The sequence below is a fragment of the Penicillium samsonianum genome (assembly GCF_028829775.1).
Source record: "Penicillium samsonianum strain IBT 33392 chromosome Unknown utg000005l_segment0_segment0, whole genome shotgun sequence".
In the NCBI taxonomy this organism is placed as follows: domain Eukaryota; kingdom Fungi; phylum Ascomycota; class Eurotiomycetes; order Eurotiales; family Aspergillaceae; genus Penicillium; species Penicillium samsonianum.
The window spans coordinates 2,212,224-2,230,898 of NW_026643263.1; the positions used below are offsets into that span (position 1 = coordinate 2,212,224).

Sequence of the window (18,675 nt, forward strand, 5' to 3'; positions counted from 1 at the left end):
TCATGCACGGAAAGTCCGTTGTGAAGGTGTATTACCATGCCATGCCTGTCAACATCGCGGCGTCTTCTGTGTGCCTAGTGGGGGTGAAACCATAAGCGAACAACAATTTTCGATCGATGATCTCTGCCCTTTGCCGCCTGTTTCCACGATTAATGATTCTGTTTCTGACGCTCCCCGGTGGATTGCTCATGACTATATTGATATTTACTTTAATACTTTCCATCCAAGATGGCCGTTTCTCCATCGAAGTACATTTGACTTCGCCAAGGAACCTTGTGTACTTGTTCAATCCGTTGTCGCAATCGGACTTTGGGTGAAAGGGACTCAGGAGGCACGAGACGCATCAATACGTCTACATAATAAACTATGTTCCGCATTTTACGCTCAAATGGTGAGAAGAAGAAGCATTATAACATTAACTGCATATAGAATTGTGTGTTGATATCATCCTTTTGCTCTAGGACCAATGGTGCATCTCCAACTCGAGTCCACGCCAACACACAAATACCTCGTGGCCTATAACATCATTTCAAAGCGTGCTCTTGAATATCATCCTTTCTCTTTTCATTGCAAGAGAGAATGCTAGTACAGATTTGAGCATGCGATGCCGATTACCAGACGACAAATACGACCTCTTGGCTGCGCTTGTTCAAAGCTGTCGACGGTGGGGTATTTTATACTACCCTAACATGCTTCTGCAACACGATGCCGATGCACCACTCGCGCTTGTATATGTGAGCGTTGAAGAGATCAAGAGATTTGGACTAGCCCTCTATAAGGTGTGCCGATTGTCCACTCCCACTTCCTTTGGCTTGAGCGGAGAATGTTCCAATGGTGGCAGAAATGATCTTCTGACCCTGGCCGACTTGTCCTTTTGCATGCCAGACAGTGATGAGCTGTGGAATGCTCCATTGGGCGGGGAGTCCGAGTTGTTAAACAAGTCCGATTCATCCGCAGTCGGACGGGATAATGGAGATGCGAAAAACTGGATATCTCAAGCATCTGCTCTTCTACATGACGCACGAGTTCGCTTTGATTGGATATAGCAGAAACTATTATAGAAGATGCGGCTTATTAGCCACAAATAAAAATGCAGGCTATAAAGGCAACAATCGAACATATTCTCTTACTGTTTTCTTTCATATTAGAATGACAAAGTCTTGATAAATGTGAAGAAACAGGAATGTTACATTGGTTACCCGGTCTTTTACCGGAAACCTATGTACTACATATATATTTTTGCTCTCTAATCGGCCGTACAAATTTTCAATTCAGAACCAGTCATTTTAAGAGACTTCTATGCCATTTGAGTTTGACAAATACCTTTGTAATATTTTTCTGATGTAGCCGCATTGGACCCGCACCTTCGAAACCCCGAGGTCCACAACCACCGGTTAGGAAGTTGCGTATTTTGACATTGACCCTTAGATCCATGCCCAGGTGGGATGGCCGTGAAGTGATCGCCCCAGCCTGTCCAGGTGGGATGGCCGACCCGGTCCATGATTATTTGTCCCCCACAAAACCTATGGGATTTCTAAGCAAAGCGTACTTAAATACAACGTACCTCCATATAAACACATATAAAACTCACTCTTCTTTTTAATATCGAAAGTATCTACTGCAACGCAATCCAAGCTTTCATTTTCCAAAAATCTCTCTACTCTACAATGTCTTCTACCGCTCAATCCTTCCGTAAGATCGTCGGGATTCCCCGCTCCTCAGCTTCCCCGCAGGACTCAACCCTCATCATTATCGACGCCCAGAACGAATACGTCACAGGCGCTCTCAAGACCGAAAACGTTACAGAAACCCGCAAATCCATTGCCAAACTACTGGAACGTTACCGTCAAGCCGGTAACGGCAAAAACATCGTGCACGTCGTCCATGAGGTGCCCGAAGGCGCACCCGTCTTCACGCCAAACACCCCCTTAGCGCAAGAGTTTGAGGAACTCACCCCTAAAGATGACGAGAAAGTGGTCACCAAGAACTTTCCTAGCTCGTTCGCAAAGACCGATCTGCATGCCTATCTGCAAGGTCTAGGCGATGTAGGAAAGAAAGTCGTGTTGGTTGGCTATATGGCGCATGTCTGTGTCTCCACCACTACCCGAGCGGCTGCTGAGCTTGGATATGATGTGCTCGTCGTGAGGGATGCAGTTGGTGACAGGGATATCCCTGGTGTCAAGGCCGAGAATCTGGTGTCTGTTGTGTTGAGTGAGCTGGCGGATGGTTTCGGGACTGTCGTTTCCGAGGAAGATATTCGTGCATAGGCAGCCGATGCAACCTCAAGCCACAAGGTCTGTTGGATCATATTTACCTCGAAGGCTTACTGTATGAAGGACCGTTCAGCAAGTACACAGCATTGCTCTTATTGGCGCCACTTGGACGCCAAACGATGCGGTTAGGCATGGCTTGGAAATAAACGAACGCTGTTCAACGGTGTCCATATCTACATGGTAGTAAATGAGATCATAATTAGGTACCTACCTAGCAGAACTAGATAGCCCATTCAGAAAGATCAATCCATATGACAGATAGCAGCCTGCTACTGTATGGAAAGGAGAATTTGATTTATGTGTTCAGTAATGCTAGTGATTTTCACTCGACTGTGACGGAGCCTCTGGTCATGGCGACGTGACAGTTATTCCTATGGTCTTTGTCTTTGGTTTTGTGTCAAGGGGGATGTATATAATTTTAATGCTCATTGGGGGCCACCGAGTCAAAGAAAGTAAGTTCACATATAGGACGAGCATCTAGGCCCGTAAAAGAATGATAATTGTGCGGCTAGGGGACGATCTGCTTTGTCTTCAACAATACGAAACACTAATTCCCTCCAATGACTGCTTGCCCATCTATTACATTACCACAGAATTACGGAACTCGGCAGAAAAATTGTCTAACCAAGAAAAAAAGCTCACTTAGTTTGGGTGAATCTCTTATCTACCGATTGCCCTAGCCGGCAACTCTAAAATCAAGCAAGGTTCTTTCTCAGTGCGTGCGTACCCTCAAGCTGCTTTCAAGCTATACTGAGAATTCCATGAACTCATGTTTATGATCTGGCTTTAAACTAATGTATTTCCTTTATTAAGTGGAATGGTCAAGGGTGACGCTGGACTATTTCCATGTAAAAAAAGAAACCGACAACCTATATAGCAGGTAAACCACAAAGTGGACTATGATTATTTCTTTAATTCGTATCAGGAGCTTAAAAATATAGATAAATCTTCTTGATCATCTTCTAAAATATGGTATCAGAGCAGCGTCTTTGGGACCTTGGGGTTAGACACCCTTTTATCTTGGCAAAAGACCCGTTCACGGGTGACGTCTACTTCTTGATTCCTCAAGAATTAGTCTGTCCAATACAGGAGACTTGCTATTCCTAACTCAACCAGAGTTGTTACCTGATGAATCTCATTCACCACCGTATGTGTGGGACGGTTTGTAATTAAATATGAATCAATAATATTCCTATACTATTCTGTATATGGTCTAGTCTCCCCTGGCGTTGACTTCAAATATGGACATCGGACTGATTGAGCCGCTGATTGTAACCGATTGGCAAGCATCGCAGGTTATTCTACAGGTAGCAGCATAGTAAATGTCTTCCTGAAAGATATGTAAGATCCAGTACCATACGTAGTGCACATTACGGTGTTCCTCAATTTAATGTGGCCCGCTCGATTATAGATATGCGCTAGGCCTTGGCGATAGGACCAGAGAAGAGATATTATGGTAAGACCGACTGCGAGAATGTCTACCTGGGCTTCGATGTTCCCAAACGCGTTGATAATTGAATGACCGGTCGGTCTGCACAGCATAAACTCCCTCAAAAATATGCACCGTCTCCACTTTTTCGGACGTCAGAATCTGAGGGTCAACGGTGAAGGGTTTTTTATTGATGCCTGATCACGAAATTGCTTTGAGTCGATTTTTCAAAAAGTGCGGTGTAATCCCGGTCCGAGCCCAAGATTATTGAACGACCGACCTACTATAGAGAACAGAGGTTGTTTATGTTTATGTTTACATCATGGTCAAACGTTTAAGTCCGTTCCTTGACCATGTATGTTCGGTGCCACAAGGTCATTTCAGCGAGCAATATTCTCTAGACTTGACGGAAATAGACTTATTGAGGATCAGATATTTGAATTATTGAAAAGGCCAAATCAAAAATGCCTCAATGGGATAAAATAACGTTGTGCATCTCTTATCCCTACGGCCTACTCAACTATTTTCAGTACCCACGCGCACAAATATGAGCTGGTTCTTTGGTACTAAGTTGTGGGCGCATGCCAAGTGTGTCAGAGTTTGATGATCCATGTGCATTTTCGGATAATACTGATATGCTGAGCAATAGGGCCAAGAGATCTTTTCGTCCATTGAAGTCGCCTCTAAGCAAGGACCGTCCACCAACTCACATAGTGCGCAATAGGCCAACAGGAAGAAACGCGGACAACGACCTACCAGAAATCAGGCCGCAGATTGGCTTTCTTCGGTGCCAGCTTTGCCACGGTCGCCGATCACCATTGTATCATAACAACAACTCAAAATATCCAGAAGCATTTCCTCCGGAAGGGATCTGCTCGCGAAGGCGAACCAAATGTGCGGCGAACAAGGCCAGGCCCCAAGCTTCTCATGGGATGCTCCCTGTGATATATAAACTGCCAGCGGATGAAATGGTCAACTAGGTGGTGAGTTTGCCAATGAGCTCCGCGAAGTCAGCCAGCCAACAACCAAGCTAACATTGCGCCGCCCGTAGGAGTACTCTAATTGAAGGCACGCGGAGCGTATCCGAACATTAATGCGCATAAGTGAAGCGCACTGAGTTCGAGATCAGGGGGGATTTTTGCGCGCTAAATAAAGCTAGAAGTTGGTCATTCGGCAGTTGTGACGGTGGGCTTTCTGCACCCCTAGGCCAATTTATTTACAATCCACTTCGAGTGGTTGCTCATCTGAACACTTCCGGTTTGCGTATTTACTTCCTCGGACAATGACGATTGTGGCCCCTTTCTGTCCGCGCAAAACCGTCGTACTTGGTCAATTTGCTTATCCTCTCCCGTAACTGTTGGTGGTGGATCCTGGCGGTCCCCAATTGTAGACTGGATGCTGTCGGGCAAATCTTCGTCTCCACCCCGTGCATGAAATGTATCGGGATCGAAAATCATCAGTTGGAGATTTCTTCCCGCGCGGGGTTGAACAGTCTTCGTGACAGCCTCACGTATTGAGGGACTCGCACACACTGCACAAGAGCTTGTCAGCACCATAACGGCCTTCCGCTTCCAACCTATAATAGTAAATGAGATCGGAATCGGTGACACTCACCCGCCACGGCCACAGCTCCGCATTGGTTATTGATAAGCCGCGCAACTTCTTCTACAATATTAATCGAGCCATAAAAGTACCAGAGCCGCTCACCCTTTTGGTAGGAAATATTTTCTTCGGGGCCTGATTGGGTACGTGGGCAGTAGATGCTGAATTGCAAAATCTGGAGCTTGGTCAGATTACGTCGCCCAGGATGAGTTGTGCTCGCAGACAACTTACACAAAACCCTTTCCGATCGAGATGGAATAGCTGTTCTATCCATTTGTTCACCCACTTTGGATACCCTGCGTGCACTATGTTAGCAAAGGCGATCCCTAGGCTCCGAACCACGGGCCAAACGCAGGGACATACCATCTGTGCCAACTCGGCGCTTCCAGAGAACCTCCAGCTTCCGCACCATTACTTCTCGCTTATGACTGGCTTGTACTAGCATCTCAATGTACGACAGCGCTCGAAAAAACCCAATGTCCTCCACCACGAAGAGGATTGTACCGAACCGATAGAAATTGAGAGGGTGTCCGTAGGGTCCGAGTACGATAACCGGCTGCCTACTCGGGAATTCCAGTGCATCGTGGTATAGCTTTCGCGTAAGCCCAAGTTGAGGCTCAGCTACCATGCGGACTGTTCGTTGCGTCGGTCCGTCTTCCCAAAATGCAACATAGAAAAGAGGAAGCTGAAAACAAGCGCGGAAGCTGGCCCGTGGCATCCAGAGCTGCACGTACTGGCCAGGGTGGATCGGTCGGTTGAGGGGTAGTGTGATGTCAAGCCAGAGGAACTGGCTCACAGAGTTCATGATCACCTCATTTCGGGAAGATTTCCAAGGCTTCTGGTTCCATACGGCCATCATGCAGACAACGGCGCTGATGGATAACCACAGGCAAATAGCGCCTACCAAGTACCACCGATACAGTGACTGTCGCTCCACGAGGTGGTATATAAGCGCGCAGATCGCGGTTACCGCAAGAATATAGTGGCATTTCATCGCAAACTGCATGTGACGCCGTTGGACCGCCGCGCAAGTCACTGGTATCACGAGAACGAGAGCAGATCCTGCCTACATTGAGTTAGCTGTAGCCACCTGTGCAACTCATAAATATAGCTCCGCAGAAATTAATACGTACCGCTATTGGAACAATGTACCGTGGATTTGCAAGGGTCGTGGTTCTGGCGACGCTGACGAGCAGCGAACAGTGCAACAGAGAATGGAGCACACATATACGACCTACCCAGCGATGGAACCACGCGAGCATGTGACGGTCCACGTGCAGCAGATCTGCCGGAAAACCAAAACTCACACCGGTGCATAAGGGGATGAGGTTGATGACAGCCAAAGAGCCAGCTCTTTTCTGTGCTTCCCTCCAGGAATGGGTTCGCAACCGAAGGCCAACAATATTTGCTGCAAGCATGACAGCCAGCACTAGTGCTTGCCGGTACTGGGAGATGTCCAGCCAGCTCATGCCCTTCGGCAGGTAGACGTAGGCAAACTGCCGCCAAGGGCCTAACATTTTCAATTGGAAGGGGCGACAAAAGCCCACATGGCGTCTCCCCCACGCCCAGCGCCACACACCTCGTCCAAACCAATAAATCAACCATATTGACAGGACAGCTGCAGCGCTGATGGCATACAAGTTAGGGAGAGAGTTGCCAGCAACCCATCGATACAAGTCTGACCCAATCGGGGGCATTCTGTTTGGTTGTCAACAACTCAGAGGGATAGACGATTACCTATATAGAGGCGGCTAAGCTTTGGTTTTCATATTGTCAATTTCCTGAGGGCAGAAAGAGCTTTCTCTCGTGGTTTTAGGTAATAAGCTCCATCCCTTTGCAGTCTGTTTGTTGCGGTCATTTAGAGTAATGCTCTGCCTATCTTTTACATAACGCCGTGCTAGAACGGTCGCCGCAACAAAATGATCGTCCGCATATCCTAATACACGTCGCTAGCCTGTTCACCCAGCAAAATGCTAGAATGATCCGGAGTGAATCTCGATTTTTTTTTTTTAAAGAATGAGACATAAATGACAGCCAGAGAGTATTCTTATTTGATAAAGGTTATTAGATGTAGGCATACCTCACATGTCTTGTGAACAGCCGATCTTGGCTTGGATAACAGGTGTCCCGTCTTTTCCGCTTTATCTCATCTTTAATGAGCTCCTCCACAGCATCATTTTTGCGGGATTTAGCAAGGAGAGCTGGAACTTCCAGGTTTGAAACACGTTTCGAGTCCTGGAGCAGCCTTTTGACTATTTTTACGTCTCCTGCTTTGACTGCCAACCCCAGCGCGGTTTCGCCCCAACGATTGGTCAAATTGAGGTTTATGTCAGGATGCTGAAGCAAGATGTCCAGAATATTTAAGCTTTGATTACGGACAGCCACGCAAAGTGCACTCTCCTCATCAATGCTGTTCAGCTGGTTGATCTTCAATCGACCACCTTGTTCCACCAATACTTTCACCGCATTAACATCGCCTCTTTCGGTAGCTAAACAGAGCGGGGAATCTTCATGTGTGTGTCGAGCATTGATTTCAAGCTCTTTGTGAGTAAGAAGCAATCTCACAACCGCAATGTTACCCTCCGTTATAGCTAGGCGGAGAGGTGATCGACAGCCCACGCAGATATTTGGGTCCAGAGTCGGTCTTGCAAGGAACCATCGTAGAACAACTGTGTCCATTCTTCTTGCCAGATGGTATAGTGAAGTAGAGGGCTCATCATATCTCCCCCTCCTCCGACTGTATTGATATCCACGTCATTTTCGGTCAGAAGTCTCTCTGTGACATCGTCGCGATGACTAGAAGTCGAATACCACAGCGGGGTATTTCCATAATTGTCCTTGCAGTTTACGGGAGCATTTTGACGTAGCAACAAATCTACCACTGCGAGATGTCCACCCATCGCAGCTGCGTGGAGCGGCGTGCCGTTTCTTTGATCCAGCGCAGCCAGATCAATGGATTTTTGGTTGAGTAGTAGCTCGGCAGCCTCTCGGTGCCCATTACTCGCTGCAAGATGCAAGGCTGTTTTTCTTTGGCCGTCCACTGCATTAACGTCTCCTCCGCGGCGGAGCAGCTTTCGCAACACGCCAGAGTCTCCTTTGCTTGCGGCACCATGAATCGTTTCTGGCATGCTACTGCAGATCTTGCTCTTCGATTCGGGGCGCAAAGTTTCAAAATGTTCCAGGATCACATCTACCATGGGTGCCCTGTTAAAGGCTGCCATCCATGGCGAAACACCGTCCCGATCCTTCGTGTAGGGATCAGCGCCTTTTGAGAGCAGCAAGCGCACCAATTTTTCGTTTTTTTGAAAGATGGCAAGCCAGAGCGCAGTTTGTCCCTCATGATCCAAAAGATCGATTTCGATATCAGGGCATTGGAGGAGCCTCTTCACGATAGAATATGACCCTTTTTCCACGCTGTACCACAGGGTACTTCTTCCAGCCGCATTCCTGAGGTTGATGATTGTTTTTGAATTTTTTAGAAAAAGTTTCACCGTCGACTTGGACCCGTAACGTACGGCTGTCATCAACGGGGAGCAATCATCAACCAATGCGTTAACGTTGGCCCGGTAGGAGAGCAAGGTCTTTGCAAAGTCGGTACTGTTGGATTTCGCAGCCCAATGAAGCGCAGAGCTATTCTGATGTCTGACGTTGTATTTTATTAGGGCTAACCGGAGCTTGGGATAGAGTATTCGGCTGCTTCGAGCAAGAGCAGAAATTTCGTGTCCCCGTAGATTGTCGGCTATCACCCAAAGAATCTCGGTCGGCAAGTCCAGGATATTGGCGTGTAACTTAATAGACTGCATCTCATTATTAGTCTCCGTAAGCCTTGGTGAATAAGTATAACTTCTTGGAAGTAACGACTATCATACCATGATTGTGTTGGTGGTCAGTTCTATTTCGGAAAGGAACAAAGGTAGCGGCTGATTCGATAAGAGATATGCTTTCCACGACTGGTTATGGCAGTGTAGAGTAATAATGGTTCAGTAGATGGGGTGTAGTCGTGGCTTTATAGATTGCCCCGTCATGGATAGTTCATTCCCGAACTCGAACACGGAGGACTGTCTTACAGATTCCAAGCAGTCATTTACCAGCCCTTCGCTCCTGGGACCCAGTTATAAGTTCCCGGGGGCCCAGGGGCTCCTGGGATTACCCGTGGCGTTCCTGGGAACATTTATTCGGTTCCTAGGAGCTTGTATCAGGCTCCCAGGGACTCGGTGGTTCCTGGGAGAGACAATGTCGTCTGGGGATTTCTAGCGACGAATAGAGAGCACGTAACAGACTTATTGAGCCATGGCGCTCCCGGGAACATTTATTGGGTTCCTAGGAGCTTGTATCAGCGTCCCGGAGAGACGATGTCGTCTGGGGGTTTCTAGCGACGAATAGAGAGTACATAACAGACTTATTGAACTTAAGTCATTCTCTTTAGGTAACGCAAGATAGCTGGCTTCATGACGTTGGAACCTACAATACAGAGCAAATCTAGTAAGCACCGTAGCTGGCAATCCGGGCATAAAGTCAGCTGAAGTCCCTTTGTTCTTGCACCTTAACCACAAGACAGTCATGCAGATTCCAACTACATTACATGCACTGCTGGCCACGGCGTTGCTATTAGCTAGCTTTGTCCTTCTCGTGTGGTCTCGAGCAGTTCAGAAAACCTCATTACACCAGAAACTCGACCTTGCCATGTTTACGCCGAAGATTGTTCTACTGGCAGTGCACATGGGACTGAGCTGGAGCAGAAAATGTGAGACAGGGAGAGAAGTGATATTGGGGGTAACCAGTTTATTTCCCTCTTTACTCGTGGTACGTGCCATCACGTTGTTTCTCGGTTTTATGTTAACCACCAAACATCAGTATCTCCGAATAAGCATTTTCCTGCGAAGCCTCCCTAGTGCGCCATATCAGTTGATGATCTGTTTTCCGCTATTTGCGCTTTTCTCGTGCTTGACAAAGATTACGGCCACGGTAGTTGGTACTTACTTTGACCGCCCACTGCGAGTCGTCGTACTCTTCCTTCTCTTTTTGGATCACCTGGGCTTGGGTTCTCTCTTGTGGTGGCTGGATGGGTATTCAATGGCCCATACCAGGACTCGAGCGCAACTGCGTTGCGCTTTATATTGCACAGTTGGAGTGACAGCTGTTCTTCTTCTAATTGCAGTCTTGGGGGTTGTTCTGTCCTGTTGGCTGCTATCGCTGGAGGTAAATCCTCACCCTCTCTGGGGCAAATATCATTATTTGCTGCCCTTTCTAACTTTTACAGCTCCAACTACTCGTCCTCATGGTCTGGATGATCATATCGTTTTACGCGGTACGAAGTGCTGGAAGTCCAGTCGGCGATCATTTGGCTTGTTCAACCCACGCGGTAGGCAACGAATTCTAGGGACATAGGGTCAAGGGCTTCATTGGTGGGCTATCACAGGCTTGCTATCGTCGCACACCGAAATTGCAACATTGTGGTAATACAGCTCCGAAACGGCTTTGATGTGTTCGAGTTCAACAGCAAAGACTAATGTCTGGGAAACCCATCTCCTGGCAAAATGGCCAATTCACCGGCCGATCGATCGTTCCAAACTTTGAGTACACCAATAAGGTTTCCCCGAACTTCATCCAATGCATTTTCAATGGAATGCAAGCGAGCTACCTGCTCATCTTGGCGAAGCTTCAAGTGGCTTCCTTCATTGTATAGCTGAATATTTCCGGTCCGCAGCTTTTCGTTTTCTTCTTCAAGCTGCTTGCCATCTGTGTGTTTGGAAACGCAAGACTCCCACACACACCGATAGTACCCCACCAGGCGTGCAACCCGAAATGCAAGCTCGGTGTCTTCTTCTTCAAGCTGTTTTAATATCTCAAGTACGGGTTGGAAGGGTTCCACGGCCAGATTATTTCTCATGGTGTCGTGATTCTGCGTGTGATTGGTCAGCGGGGTCCTCTATGGCCATATGTCCATCTTACCGGCTGCGAGACTTCATAGCCAGACACCGAGGTATTCTCGGCCGAACTTGCTTGTGCGCTCGACGGTACCTCTCCATGTCCGTCTGCCAGTTCAGGCAATTTGCTGGGACCCTCCATTGTTGGTCGTGTTAGTAAAGACGCTACTATCTAAGTCAGGAAATCAACGTCTCTTTATAGCCCTGCTCATCCCGCTGCTAATGATAGAGCATGGCCAGAAAAGGCCGATTGAGAAAGGTATACTGCTTGTATGGGATTAGCAATCCCTCAACTACGTGCGATTGTGCGTCCATCAACGCTCAGTTCAGTCCCCGTAAACATCGTTCAAAACTAACGTTGGGGCGGTTTTCCGTTTCAGAACAATATTCACACTTTTAAAAAGAAAAAGTGTTTGTATCTGATGCGTACGTTTATGTGACCTACATAAAACAGTTACATGGGCTGGTGAAATTCATAAATGGATTACTATAGTACCTACCCGTTGAAACTTAGACCCCTCAAAAATGTAATGCCTTCCTTTGATACATGAACCGCCTCCAACTTCCAATATGAATTTGTGCCCTCCTGAAACTTCCAATTTTGAGCTGCGTAAGGGCAGCCTAAGCTATATTTCTCGTTTAGAATGGCCTATGGAGTTACTATGATCTGTGCAGTGTGGTACTACTTCCCATACAGCTGTGTCTCACTGAACTTACTTTCGCCAGTACCAGCAACAGTCCCCGCCCCACTCCAGGGATACACGATTCGGCAGGTGATTTCTCAGATGTGACCACTGGTGCATCCATTTGAGGTTCAAGAACCCCACCAGCGCGAGCCATATTGCGGGCGATAAGACCGTATTTATCGCAGCTACAGTTTGTAGCTGCATACTATATAGCTTCGACAATAGAAACAATAAATCCTCTTAAAATTTGAATGTGATTACGGTTCTCCAGAGATGCTTTGCCTAGAAGGGATATATGCACGGTAATGAGCTTTTCGAAATCTATTAGCATTTTGCGATCCCGCATGAATGACTCTTGATTCAGATAACGATGCCATAATTCTTCATTAAGAACAAAGTCCGAGTAAATCTACTTCAATTCTTGCGTCATTTTGCACACTCAGCGTTGTGTCCGTAGATATCAGCGTGTCTTCGTCTTCCACCTCGGCGTTGAAATCAATTACAGTACATTTCTCAAGGAAGGGACGGTCATGACAGTCATTTCCAAAAAGCTTTTCCGCTTCCAGCTTCAAGTTTGAAGTATCATCCCGCAATTTACCAGCGGCATAGTAATGGACAGTCCATCCACGGTCTCTGAGGGCTTCAAGCTCATCAACTTGCCAGCGCCCTCTCAAAGGACCACAGACAAAAGTGTCCTTTGTATTTGTGGTAGAACTGAAAGGGTAGTATAAAGATTTGTAGGTGATCAGGCACATCTCATGGGTCGCGAAGAAAGCAATTTTGGCTTTATCGAGACACTTCACTGTGACACTCTTTTCGCCTGCAAGTCTGCGATAAGTCGACCCAAAATTATCCTTAAACGTCCTGTTAGCAAAAAAGATGAATTATATCAGGAGGAATCTTTCATACGTCTGTAGCTTCATAAGAGGCCCCGGTGGTCAAAAATCGGTGCCAGAGAAAGGCGGAGACGGGATATGGTATGTATATAGTACATCGAGCCTGGATGATGGGATCAACAGCCAGAGTGGCCATTGTCTCCTTTATCAGGCTCTTGACATCATCAAATTCTCCAAAGAAGCATTGCAGCAGAGCAGGGCCATCGAAGGGCAGTGGAGCCGGAGATGAGTGAAGGGCCATTGTAAAAATGCCCAATCGCATGGACTGGCTGGGAGGTGCAGGGGTCTTTTAAAAGACACGAGAAATTTTCACTGCAGATAAAGGTACTAGAGGGAACCTGAAGGTTTTTATATTATTACAGAGTGCGCAGTAATGGCAACTCCTAGGAGCCACGGTGCCCTAATTCAGCACAATTACTCATCTTAAAGCCCAAGCAATGGCTGTAAACTCTACACACAGTCCTTGTCTTGCAATGGCCTGTGTGTTTTGTTTTTTAGTTGATGTAGTAGCAGATATTTGCTAGGGGCTTGAAAAGCCTTAGCTTCGACCTGGTGTTTACTTCCTACGAACACGACAGCTATTTAGGTGAGGGCTGTTCATAGCTCAACACGGTATATGTAATTTGAAGTTTTCTACTGTGTTTGGATTGGATTGATGGTTGTTGAATAAAACATTGCAACAACCCGGTTTATTCAGGTCACTAAATCAATTTCTGAATTCTAATAATTGAAGCCTTTTGTTGTCGTCTTAAACCTAAGTCGATTAAGAATCAGGATACCGTTTCTTCGCCCCAATAGATGCATATTCCCTACTCACCCAAGTTCTTGACTGGAGAAAAGCAATATCCCATTACAGGAAAAAGCTTGGTCCGACAGGGTAGAGCCAGATGGCAAAATGTTGCCTATAAGTCAGGATAGAATGATACAAACCGAGGGCCTGCGCGCGAGTCTCACTCTTACATTCTTTATGATCTACAATAATTGTAGTAATTCAACAGAAGGGACGTTATAATATTGGGCGAATTATGAAGAGACACGGTGGGTATAATCTTTGAGATCTTATCGGGCTCATCAAAAAGCACACCAGGGCATGAGAGGGTGATCATTCAAGTAGAAGAGTGAATAATTACGGCGTATATCGAAACTCCGGATGATAATGCCCCAATCTGCCAATTTCCCCCTCAGTCGCCCCTGCCAATCTATGATCCCTTTTACCCGCCATCCTCATTCGGTTTTCCATCTTAAGATAGACCATATTGCATCCCACCGCAAGAAACAGAATACATGCAGCTCCACAATTTATCCAGTGTCCCATTCTATAATAAGGCGCTTCACCAGGGAGGTAAGTCCATGTGGCAATGATGGATCCGACGTTCGCGATTCCCACGGCATACGCAGTGACAATTGCGCGGACAGCAGGACCTGCAGAGTTGCCGCTAACCCATGCCAGGAAAATGGGGGAGCAGGTAAATGCGCCAGTGGTGGCTATGAATAGGGCAAAGTATCGCACGCCGGCCTGTTTGACCGTGGCTAGGATGACGAATCCGGTGATGGTGAGGGGAGTAAAAGTCAGGAGTATGTATCCGCGGGTGTGTAGCCGATCTGCTAGGAATGAGCCAATAACGCAGGCGATCGCTGCGGCGACATATGGAGGGACTGAGAAAAGCTGGGCATTTGTTGGGCTATACCCCATGCCAGATTTGAGTAAGGTAGGCTGTCGGAGAGAATGTTTGCGGTTAGACAGCGGGTCTTTTATTACGCGGGCAATAAAGCAACTTACCATAAATAACGAGAGCGAAGTCAAGGACAGAAGTGACATAATCAGCGCTAGTCCAGTCATCTGGGTATTTGGATTCCAGAGTGCTTTCTTGAATGTAGCGAGATCCATCCTCTCTTCGCCTGTCGTCATATTTTCCTGAGCTATTCTCCTGCTAGCGACTTCACGTTCGTCGTTATTGAGGAATTTTGACGTCTCCACGTCACCAGGCATCAGCGCGAAAACGACAACCGCGAGAACTAGAGTCAGGAGTCCCTCAATTAGGAAAATCCACCTCCAACTTTTCAAGATCCCATGCTGAGGAATTCTGCCTAGACCACTGCCCAGGAGCCCACCAAATGCTCCAGCAATTGAAGCACCAGCGGCTTTGATCCCTAGACGACTAGCCATCTCATGGCGCCGGTAGAACTGAGAATATGCGTAAACAATGCCGGGCTGCACCCCAGACTCACATACACCCAGCAGCAAACGACATACCACCAGGCCGTGGTAATTTTCGATAAATGCAGTGCAGAGAGTGACCAACCCGAATCCAAATGTGATGGTGCTTAGCCAGATCCGCGGTCCGCGAGCCTGTGGCATGCCATGTTGGCGGGTCTATCCAGATTTCATTAGCGGGCTCAGAACTGAAAAGCCACTATGGGAAATTTGGGGCAGCCCATACATTTCAAACAGAATGTAAGTAAGGAAAAAGAGTGTAAGACTGATATTGAATTGATTTCCGCGAAGGCCAATGTCATTCCCCATTCCTACAGCAAGCGAGACATTGTCAGCTGTGTTCAGCTTGGGCAGAGTTCTTTCATCTCACTCACCAAGAACCACGGCGTTGCTCATATTTGATCGATCAATCTGAGCAAAGAGGTAAATCAGGGTTCCCAGCACCAAAATGCGCCTGTCAAACTTGTGCCGGATGCGAGTCTCAAGCGCGACATTCTCGTCATTCAAGACTGAAACCTTCTCAGTATTAATTGGAGAGTCTGTCTCAACCTCAGCCACATGTTCCGATGAGATTTGATCCTTCATCTTTGCGACTGAGACGTAAAATGGTCTTTAGGCAATGACCATATGAGAAGTAGAGTACGGGTATTTATATGGAGGAGACGGCGCCCCCGCACATACCCCGGGTTCTCCTCGTTTAAATAGACTGGGGGTTACCTAGTCTCAACACTTTTGATACTGAGTTACTCAGAATGGACTTTCTCCAGCGATGAAAGAAAATGGGCCAGGAAAATGTGGGGCAGATTCCAGTTACCCCAGACTTGTACTCGGGATCGATCCCGGTTGGATTTCTTAGGGATCTTCGGGATCGCGTTGACGGGGATTGATCGCGATTGGATGATCACCGCGCGATGGTTCAGCCAACCAAGACATGCCCAAAGAGTCTAGTGCATGCCAAAATTGGGGAAAGACAAGCAATTCAAAATGACTTCCCGACACCGGGCCGGGTATGAGGTTTAAAACGCAGGAAGTGCGCGGCGGATTGTTCTAATGGTGACTGTCCCGGCTTTTCCTCTTGCCTACAAGACCTCGAGAACGGGCTCTGTCAACAAAACCCTGTCCAGAATGTCAGTCCCATCAATCTACGATGTTATAGTTGTCGGCGGAGGAGCCGCTGGCATTGGTGCAGCAATTGGGGCGAGACAAGCGAATCCTCGAGCACGGATTTTACTTGTTGAGTCCGAGGCTTGTTTAGGAGGAGCGGCTACACATCGAGGAGTAGTCACGTATTGTGGCCTCTTTACTTTGGAGAAGCACCCTCGGGTTGCGATCGGGCAGATATGGTCAGATCTGCGACGGAGACTTCTTGATATCCAGGGTACTGCTGAGACCCCGGTTCGCCATCGAGGAATCTTCCAGGTACGATTTGCATTCTGTGAGCGGTTGATGGACGGTTTCAAAGATTCATGCTAACGATGTTAATCACTTTTTCCAGGTCATTGACCCTGAATGTCTGAAAGTGGTCTTGGACGATTTGATCACCGAGCATAACATCGAAGTGTTGCTCCATGCGAATGTAGTCGGGGCCCATCGCTCAACACGGAGCTCAATCAGCTCTATAGAGATACAGGACCGGAGAGGCGCCCACCTAGTGCAAGGCCGTGCATTTGTGGACTGCTCGGGGGATGGTGATCTGGCTTACCACGGAGGCGCATCAACCCGGCTTGGAAACCATGGCAATGTCAATTTAGGGTCTTTAGCCATTCGATTTGGTGGAGTGGCAGCGGGCACAAAACCAACGGCAGCCATTTGGCGCCAGGCTCTCATCAATGCCAAGAACGACCCCAACGGCCCGGGAGCGACACTAAAAAAGGTCGACTCTGTCTTGATTCAACTTCCTCAATCAGGGCATTTTGTTTGCTTCCTACCGACTGCTTCCTACGATCCGACTGAAGCAGCAAGCATCACCCAGGCCGAAATATCGGCAAGAAAACAAGCACAGCAGTACTTGAGTATTCTGCGAGGAATTCCGGGTCATGAGAATATGCATATCGTCTCGACTGGGCCCAACTTCGGCACTCGAGAAAGTCGTCACGTCAATGCAGTGTACCAATTAACGGAGAACGACATCATGACCAGCGCCCAGTTCCCAGATGTTATCGGTCTAGGTGCTTGGGCGTCTGAGTTCCATGACGAAAAAGACCCGAACTGGGCGAGTACATTCAGATATACGCCCGGTGGATGCTTCGAGATCCCATTGCGCTGTCTCCAGAGCTCAGATACCAACAATTTACTTGTTGCTGGCAGATGTGTAGACGGTGATCAGTATGCTTCAGGTGCTATTAGGGTCATGGGTACTGCCCTAGCAACAGGGCAGGCCGCAGGGGTGGCTGCTAGTCTTCTCGCGGACAAGGGGGATGACTGGACAGTTTCAGACGTTCAAGAGTGTCTCAAAGCAAACGGCGCGTTTCTAGATCCCTCTGCGCTCCCCGATGCACCTCCAATTTCGTGAAGCAATGTGTCACCACGCAGTCGTAAATATTTACAGCTATAAAGTAGTACTATCAATAACATCTGGATATTTATACGGACCATGAACTTGTTGTAGACGATTGACAACCCTTTCCCTCTTGCTCTTGAATTTGTATCCTGATGGCGTCTCACGCCCCCTTCTCATCAGGTTATGTGTAGTAAAGCCTCTAATAGATCCTAGTTACCTTGAAAATTGAATCCTAGGATGGCCCCTGGCTGATTAAATATGGCGACTCATATATCTGACTAATATATGGCGGTTTATTCCAAGGTTGGTTTTTGGTTTTTGACAAAAGGAGTAATTCATTTCACATATGGGAACTACTCTGTATAGTGTGGCACGTATAACGCACTTATGAGAGCCACTCTGCTCGAATAACTAAAGACACGCAGTTCCCACTGGATCAGCACGTCACTAGCCACTCTAACAGCACCCTTTGGGGTACTATTAGCAATAATCTCATACCCCACTCATATGTCCTACGGTGCCCCCCTTGCCGATCACCATGTGATAAGAATTTTTATATTATCTTGAATACGCTTATAGTTTAGTATAATAACGTACCTAGCCATACACTCTTGTGCCTCTTTTGCCAGAGCCAATTAGATAGGTCGCATCCTAAAGGCCCTAGGCCAAAAGGATCCTAGGGCCCCCAGGAAGACAAAGAAACCGCAGTGAACCGGGAATTAGCCACCCAAATTGGAGTATGCCCACGAATGGGATTTGCCAATGGAGAGTCCTACCGCTCTACCTAGGTACCACCAGATTATCTGACTAATTATAGTCCGACGGTTCCTAAACCTAAAGGTTCTTGAAACGAAGCCCCGCAAAAGCTACTCCTCCACCAAGTCCCAGTCCCAAAGAAATCGCACTTCTGGTGGTAATGACACTGCGAGATGAAATAATGGACACTCCACGTGCTATAAAGCGTCAGAAAAAGACCCTCCTGGCGTGCGCCCCCTGTCGTAGCAAGAAAACCAAATGTGACGGCTACCGCCCGGGTAGGGATGTCCTGTTGAGTGAAACATGATTGACCAACCACGCAACCACTAATGCACACTATAGTATGTGGCGCCTGTTCGAAGAATGGGTGGATTGAAGATAGATGCACATG

General features: G+C 47.4%; 9 protein-coding genes across 9 annotated transcripts; 3 read left to right on the forward strand and 6 right to left on the reverse strand.

Moving 5' to 3' along the window:
• Window positions 1-599: 599 nt before the first annotated feature.
• On the forward strand, window positions 600-1,046 carry N7471_009735 (uncharacterized protein; the record flags this gene model as incomplete). The annotated part of the gene is made up of 1 exon (XM_057282454.1): window positions 600-1,046. The coding sequence occupies one exon, from the start codon at window positions 600-602 to the stop codon at window positions 1,044-1,046; it is 447 nt and encodes a 148-aa protein (XP_057133337.1).
• Window positions 1,047-1,667: 621 nt separating this feature from the next.
• On the forward strand, window positions 1,668-2,267 carry N7471_009736 (cysteine hydrolase family protein; the record flags this gene model as incomplete). Its single annotated transcript, XM_057282455.1, has 1 exon — window positions 1,668-2,267. The coding sequence occupies one exon, from the start codon at window positions 1,668-1,670 to the stop codon at window positions 2,265-2,267; it is 600 nt and encodes a 199-aa protein (XP_057133338.1).
• Window positions 2,268-4,904: 2,637 nt separating this feature from the next.
• N7471_009737 (uncharacterized protein) lies at window positions 4,905-5,578 on the reverse strand (the record flags this gene model as incomplete). The annotated part of the gene is made up of 2 exons (XM_057282456.1): window positions 4,905-5,278; window positions 5,317-5,578. The coding sequence occupies 2 exons, from the start codon at window positions 5,576-5,578 to the stop codon at window positions 4,905-4,907; spliced, it is 636 nt and encodes a 211-aa protein (XP_057133339.1).
• Window positions 5,579-6,345: 767 nt separating this feature from the next.
• N7471_009738 (uncharacterized protein) lies at window positions 6,346-7,001 on the reverse strand (the record flags this gene model as incomplete). The annotated part of the gene is made up of 2 exons (XM_057282457.1): window positions 6,346-6,370; window positions 6,457-7,001. The coding sequence occupies 2 exons, from the start codon at window positions 6,999-7,001 to the stop codon at window positions 6,346-6,348; spliced, it is 570 nt and encodes a 189-aa protein (XP_057133340.1).
• An 894-nt stretch (window positions 7,002-7,895) lies between these two features.
• On the reverse strand, window positions 7,896-9,176 carry N7471_009739 (ankyrin repeat domain-containing protein; the record flags this gene model as incomplete). Its single annotated transcript, XM_057282458.1, has 2 exons — window positions 7,896-9,101; window positions 9,174-9,176. 2 exons carry the CDS (start codon window positions 9,174-9,176, stop codon window positions 7,896-7,898), a joined length of 1,209 nt encoding a protein of 402 aa, XP_057133341.1.
• A 1,634-nt stretch (window positions 9,177-10,810) lies between these two features.
• Window positions 10,811-11,373, reverse strand: N7471_009740 (uncharacterized protein; the record flags this gene model as incomplete). The annotated part of the gene is made up of 2 exons (XM_057282459.1): window positions 10,811-11,206; window positions 11,257-11,373. The coding sequence occupies 2 exons, from the start codon at window positions 11,371-11,373 to the stop codon at window positions 10,811-10,813; spliced, it is 513 nt and encodes a 170-aa protein (XP_057133342.1).
• Window positions 11,374-12,772: 1,399 nt separating this feature from the next.
• Window positions 12,773-13,054, reverse strand: N7471_009741 (uncharacterized protein; the record flags this gene model as incomplete). Its single annotated transcript, XM_057282460.1, has 2 exons — window positions 12,773-12,781; window positions 12,827-13,054. The coding sequence occupies 2 exons, from the start codon at window positions 13,052-13,054 to the stop codon at window positions 12,773-12,775; spliced, it is 237 nt and encodes a 78-aa protein (XP_057133343.1).
• Window positions 13,055-13,939: 885 nt separating this feature from the next.
• Window positions 13,940-15,613, reverse strand: N7471_009742 (major facilitator superfamily protein; the record flags this gene model as incomplete). The annotated part of the gene is made up of 4 exons (XM_057282461.1): window positions 13,940-14,527; window positions 14,594-15,163; window positions 15,218-15,339; window positions 15,403-15,613. The coding sequence occupies 4 exons, from the start codon at window positions 15,611-15,613 to the stop codon at window positions 13,940-13,942; spliced, it is 1,491 nt and encodes a 496-aa protein (XP_057133344.1).
• A 540-nt stretch (window positions 15,614-16,153) lies between these two features.
• On the forward strand, window positions 16,154-17,540 carry N7471_009743 (FAD-dependent oxidoreductase; the record flags this gene model as incomplete). Its single annotated transcript, XM_057282462.1, has 2 exons — window positions 16,154-16,447; window positions 16,524-17,540. The coding sequence occupies 2 exons, from the start codon at window positions 16,154-16,156 to the stop codon at window positions 17,538-17,540; spliced, it is 1,311 nt and encodes a 436-aa protein (XP_057133345.1).
• Window positions 17,541-18,675: the final 1,135 nt, after the last annotated feature.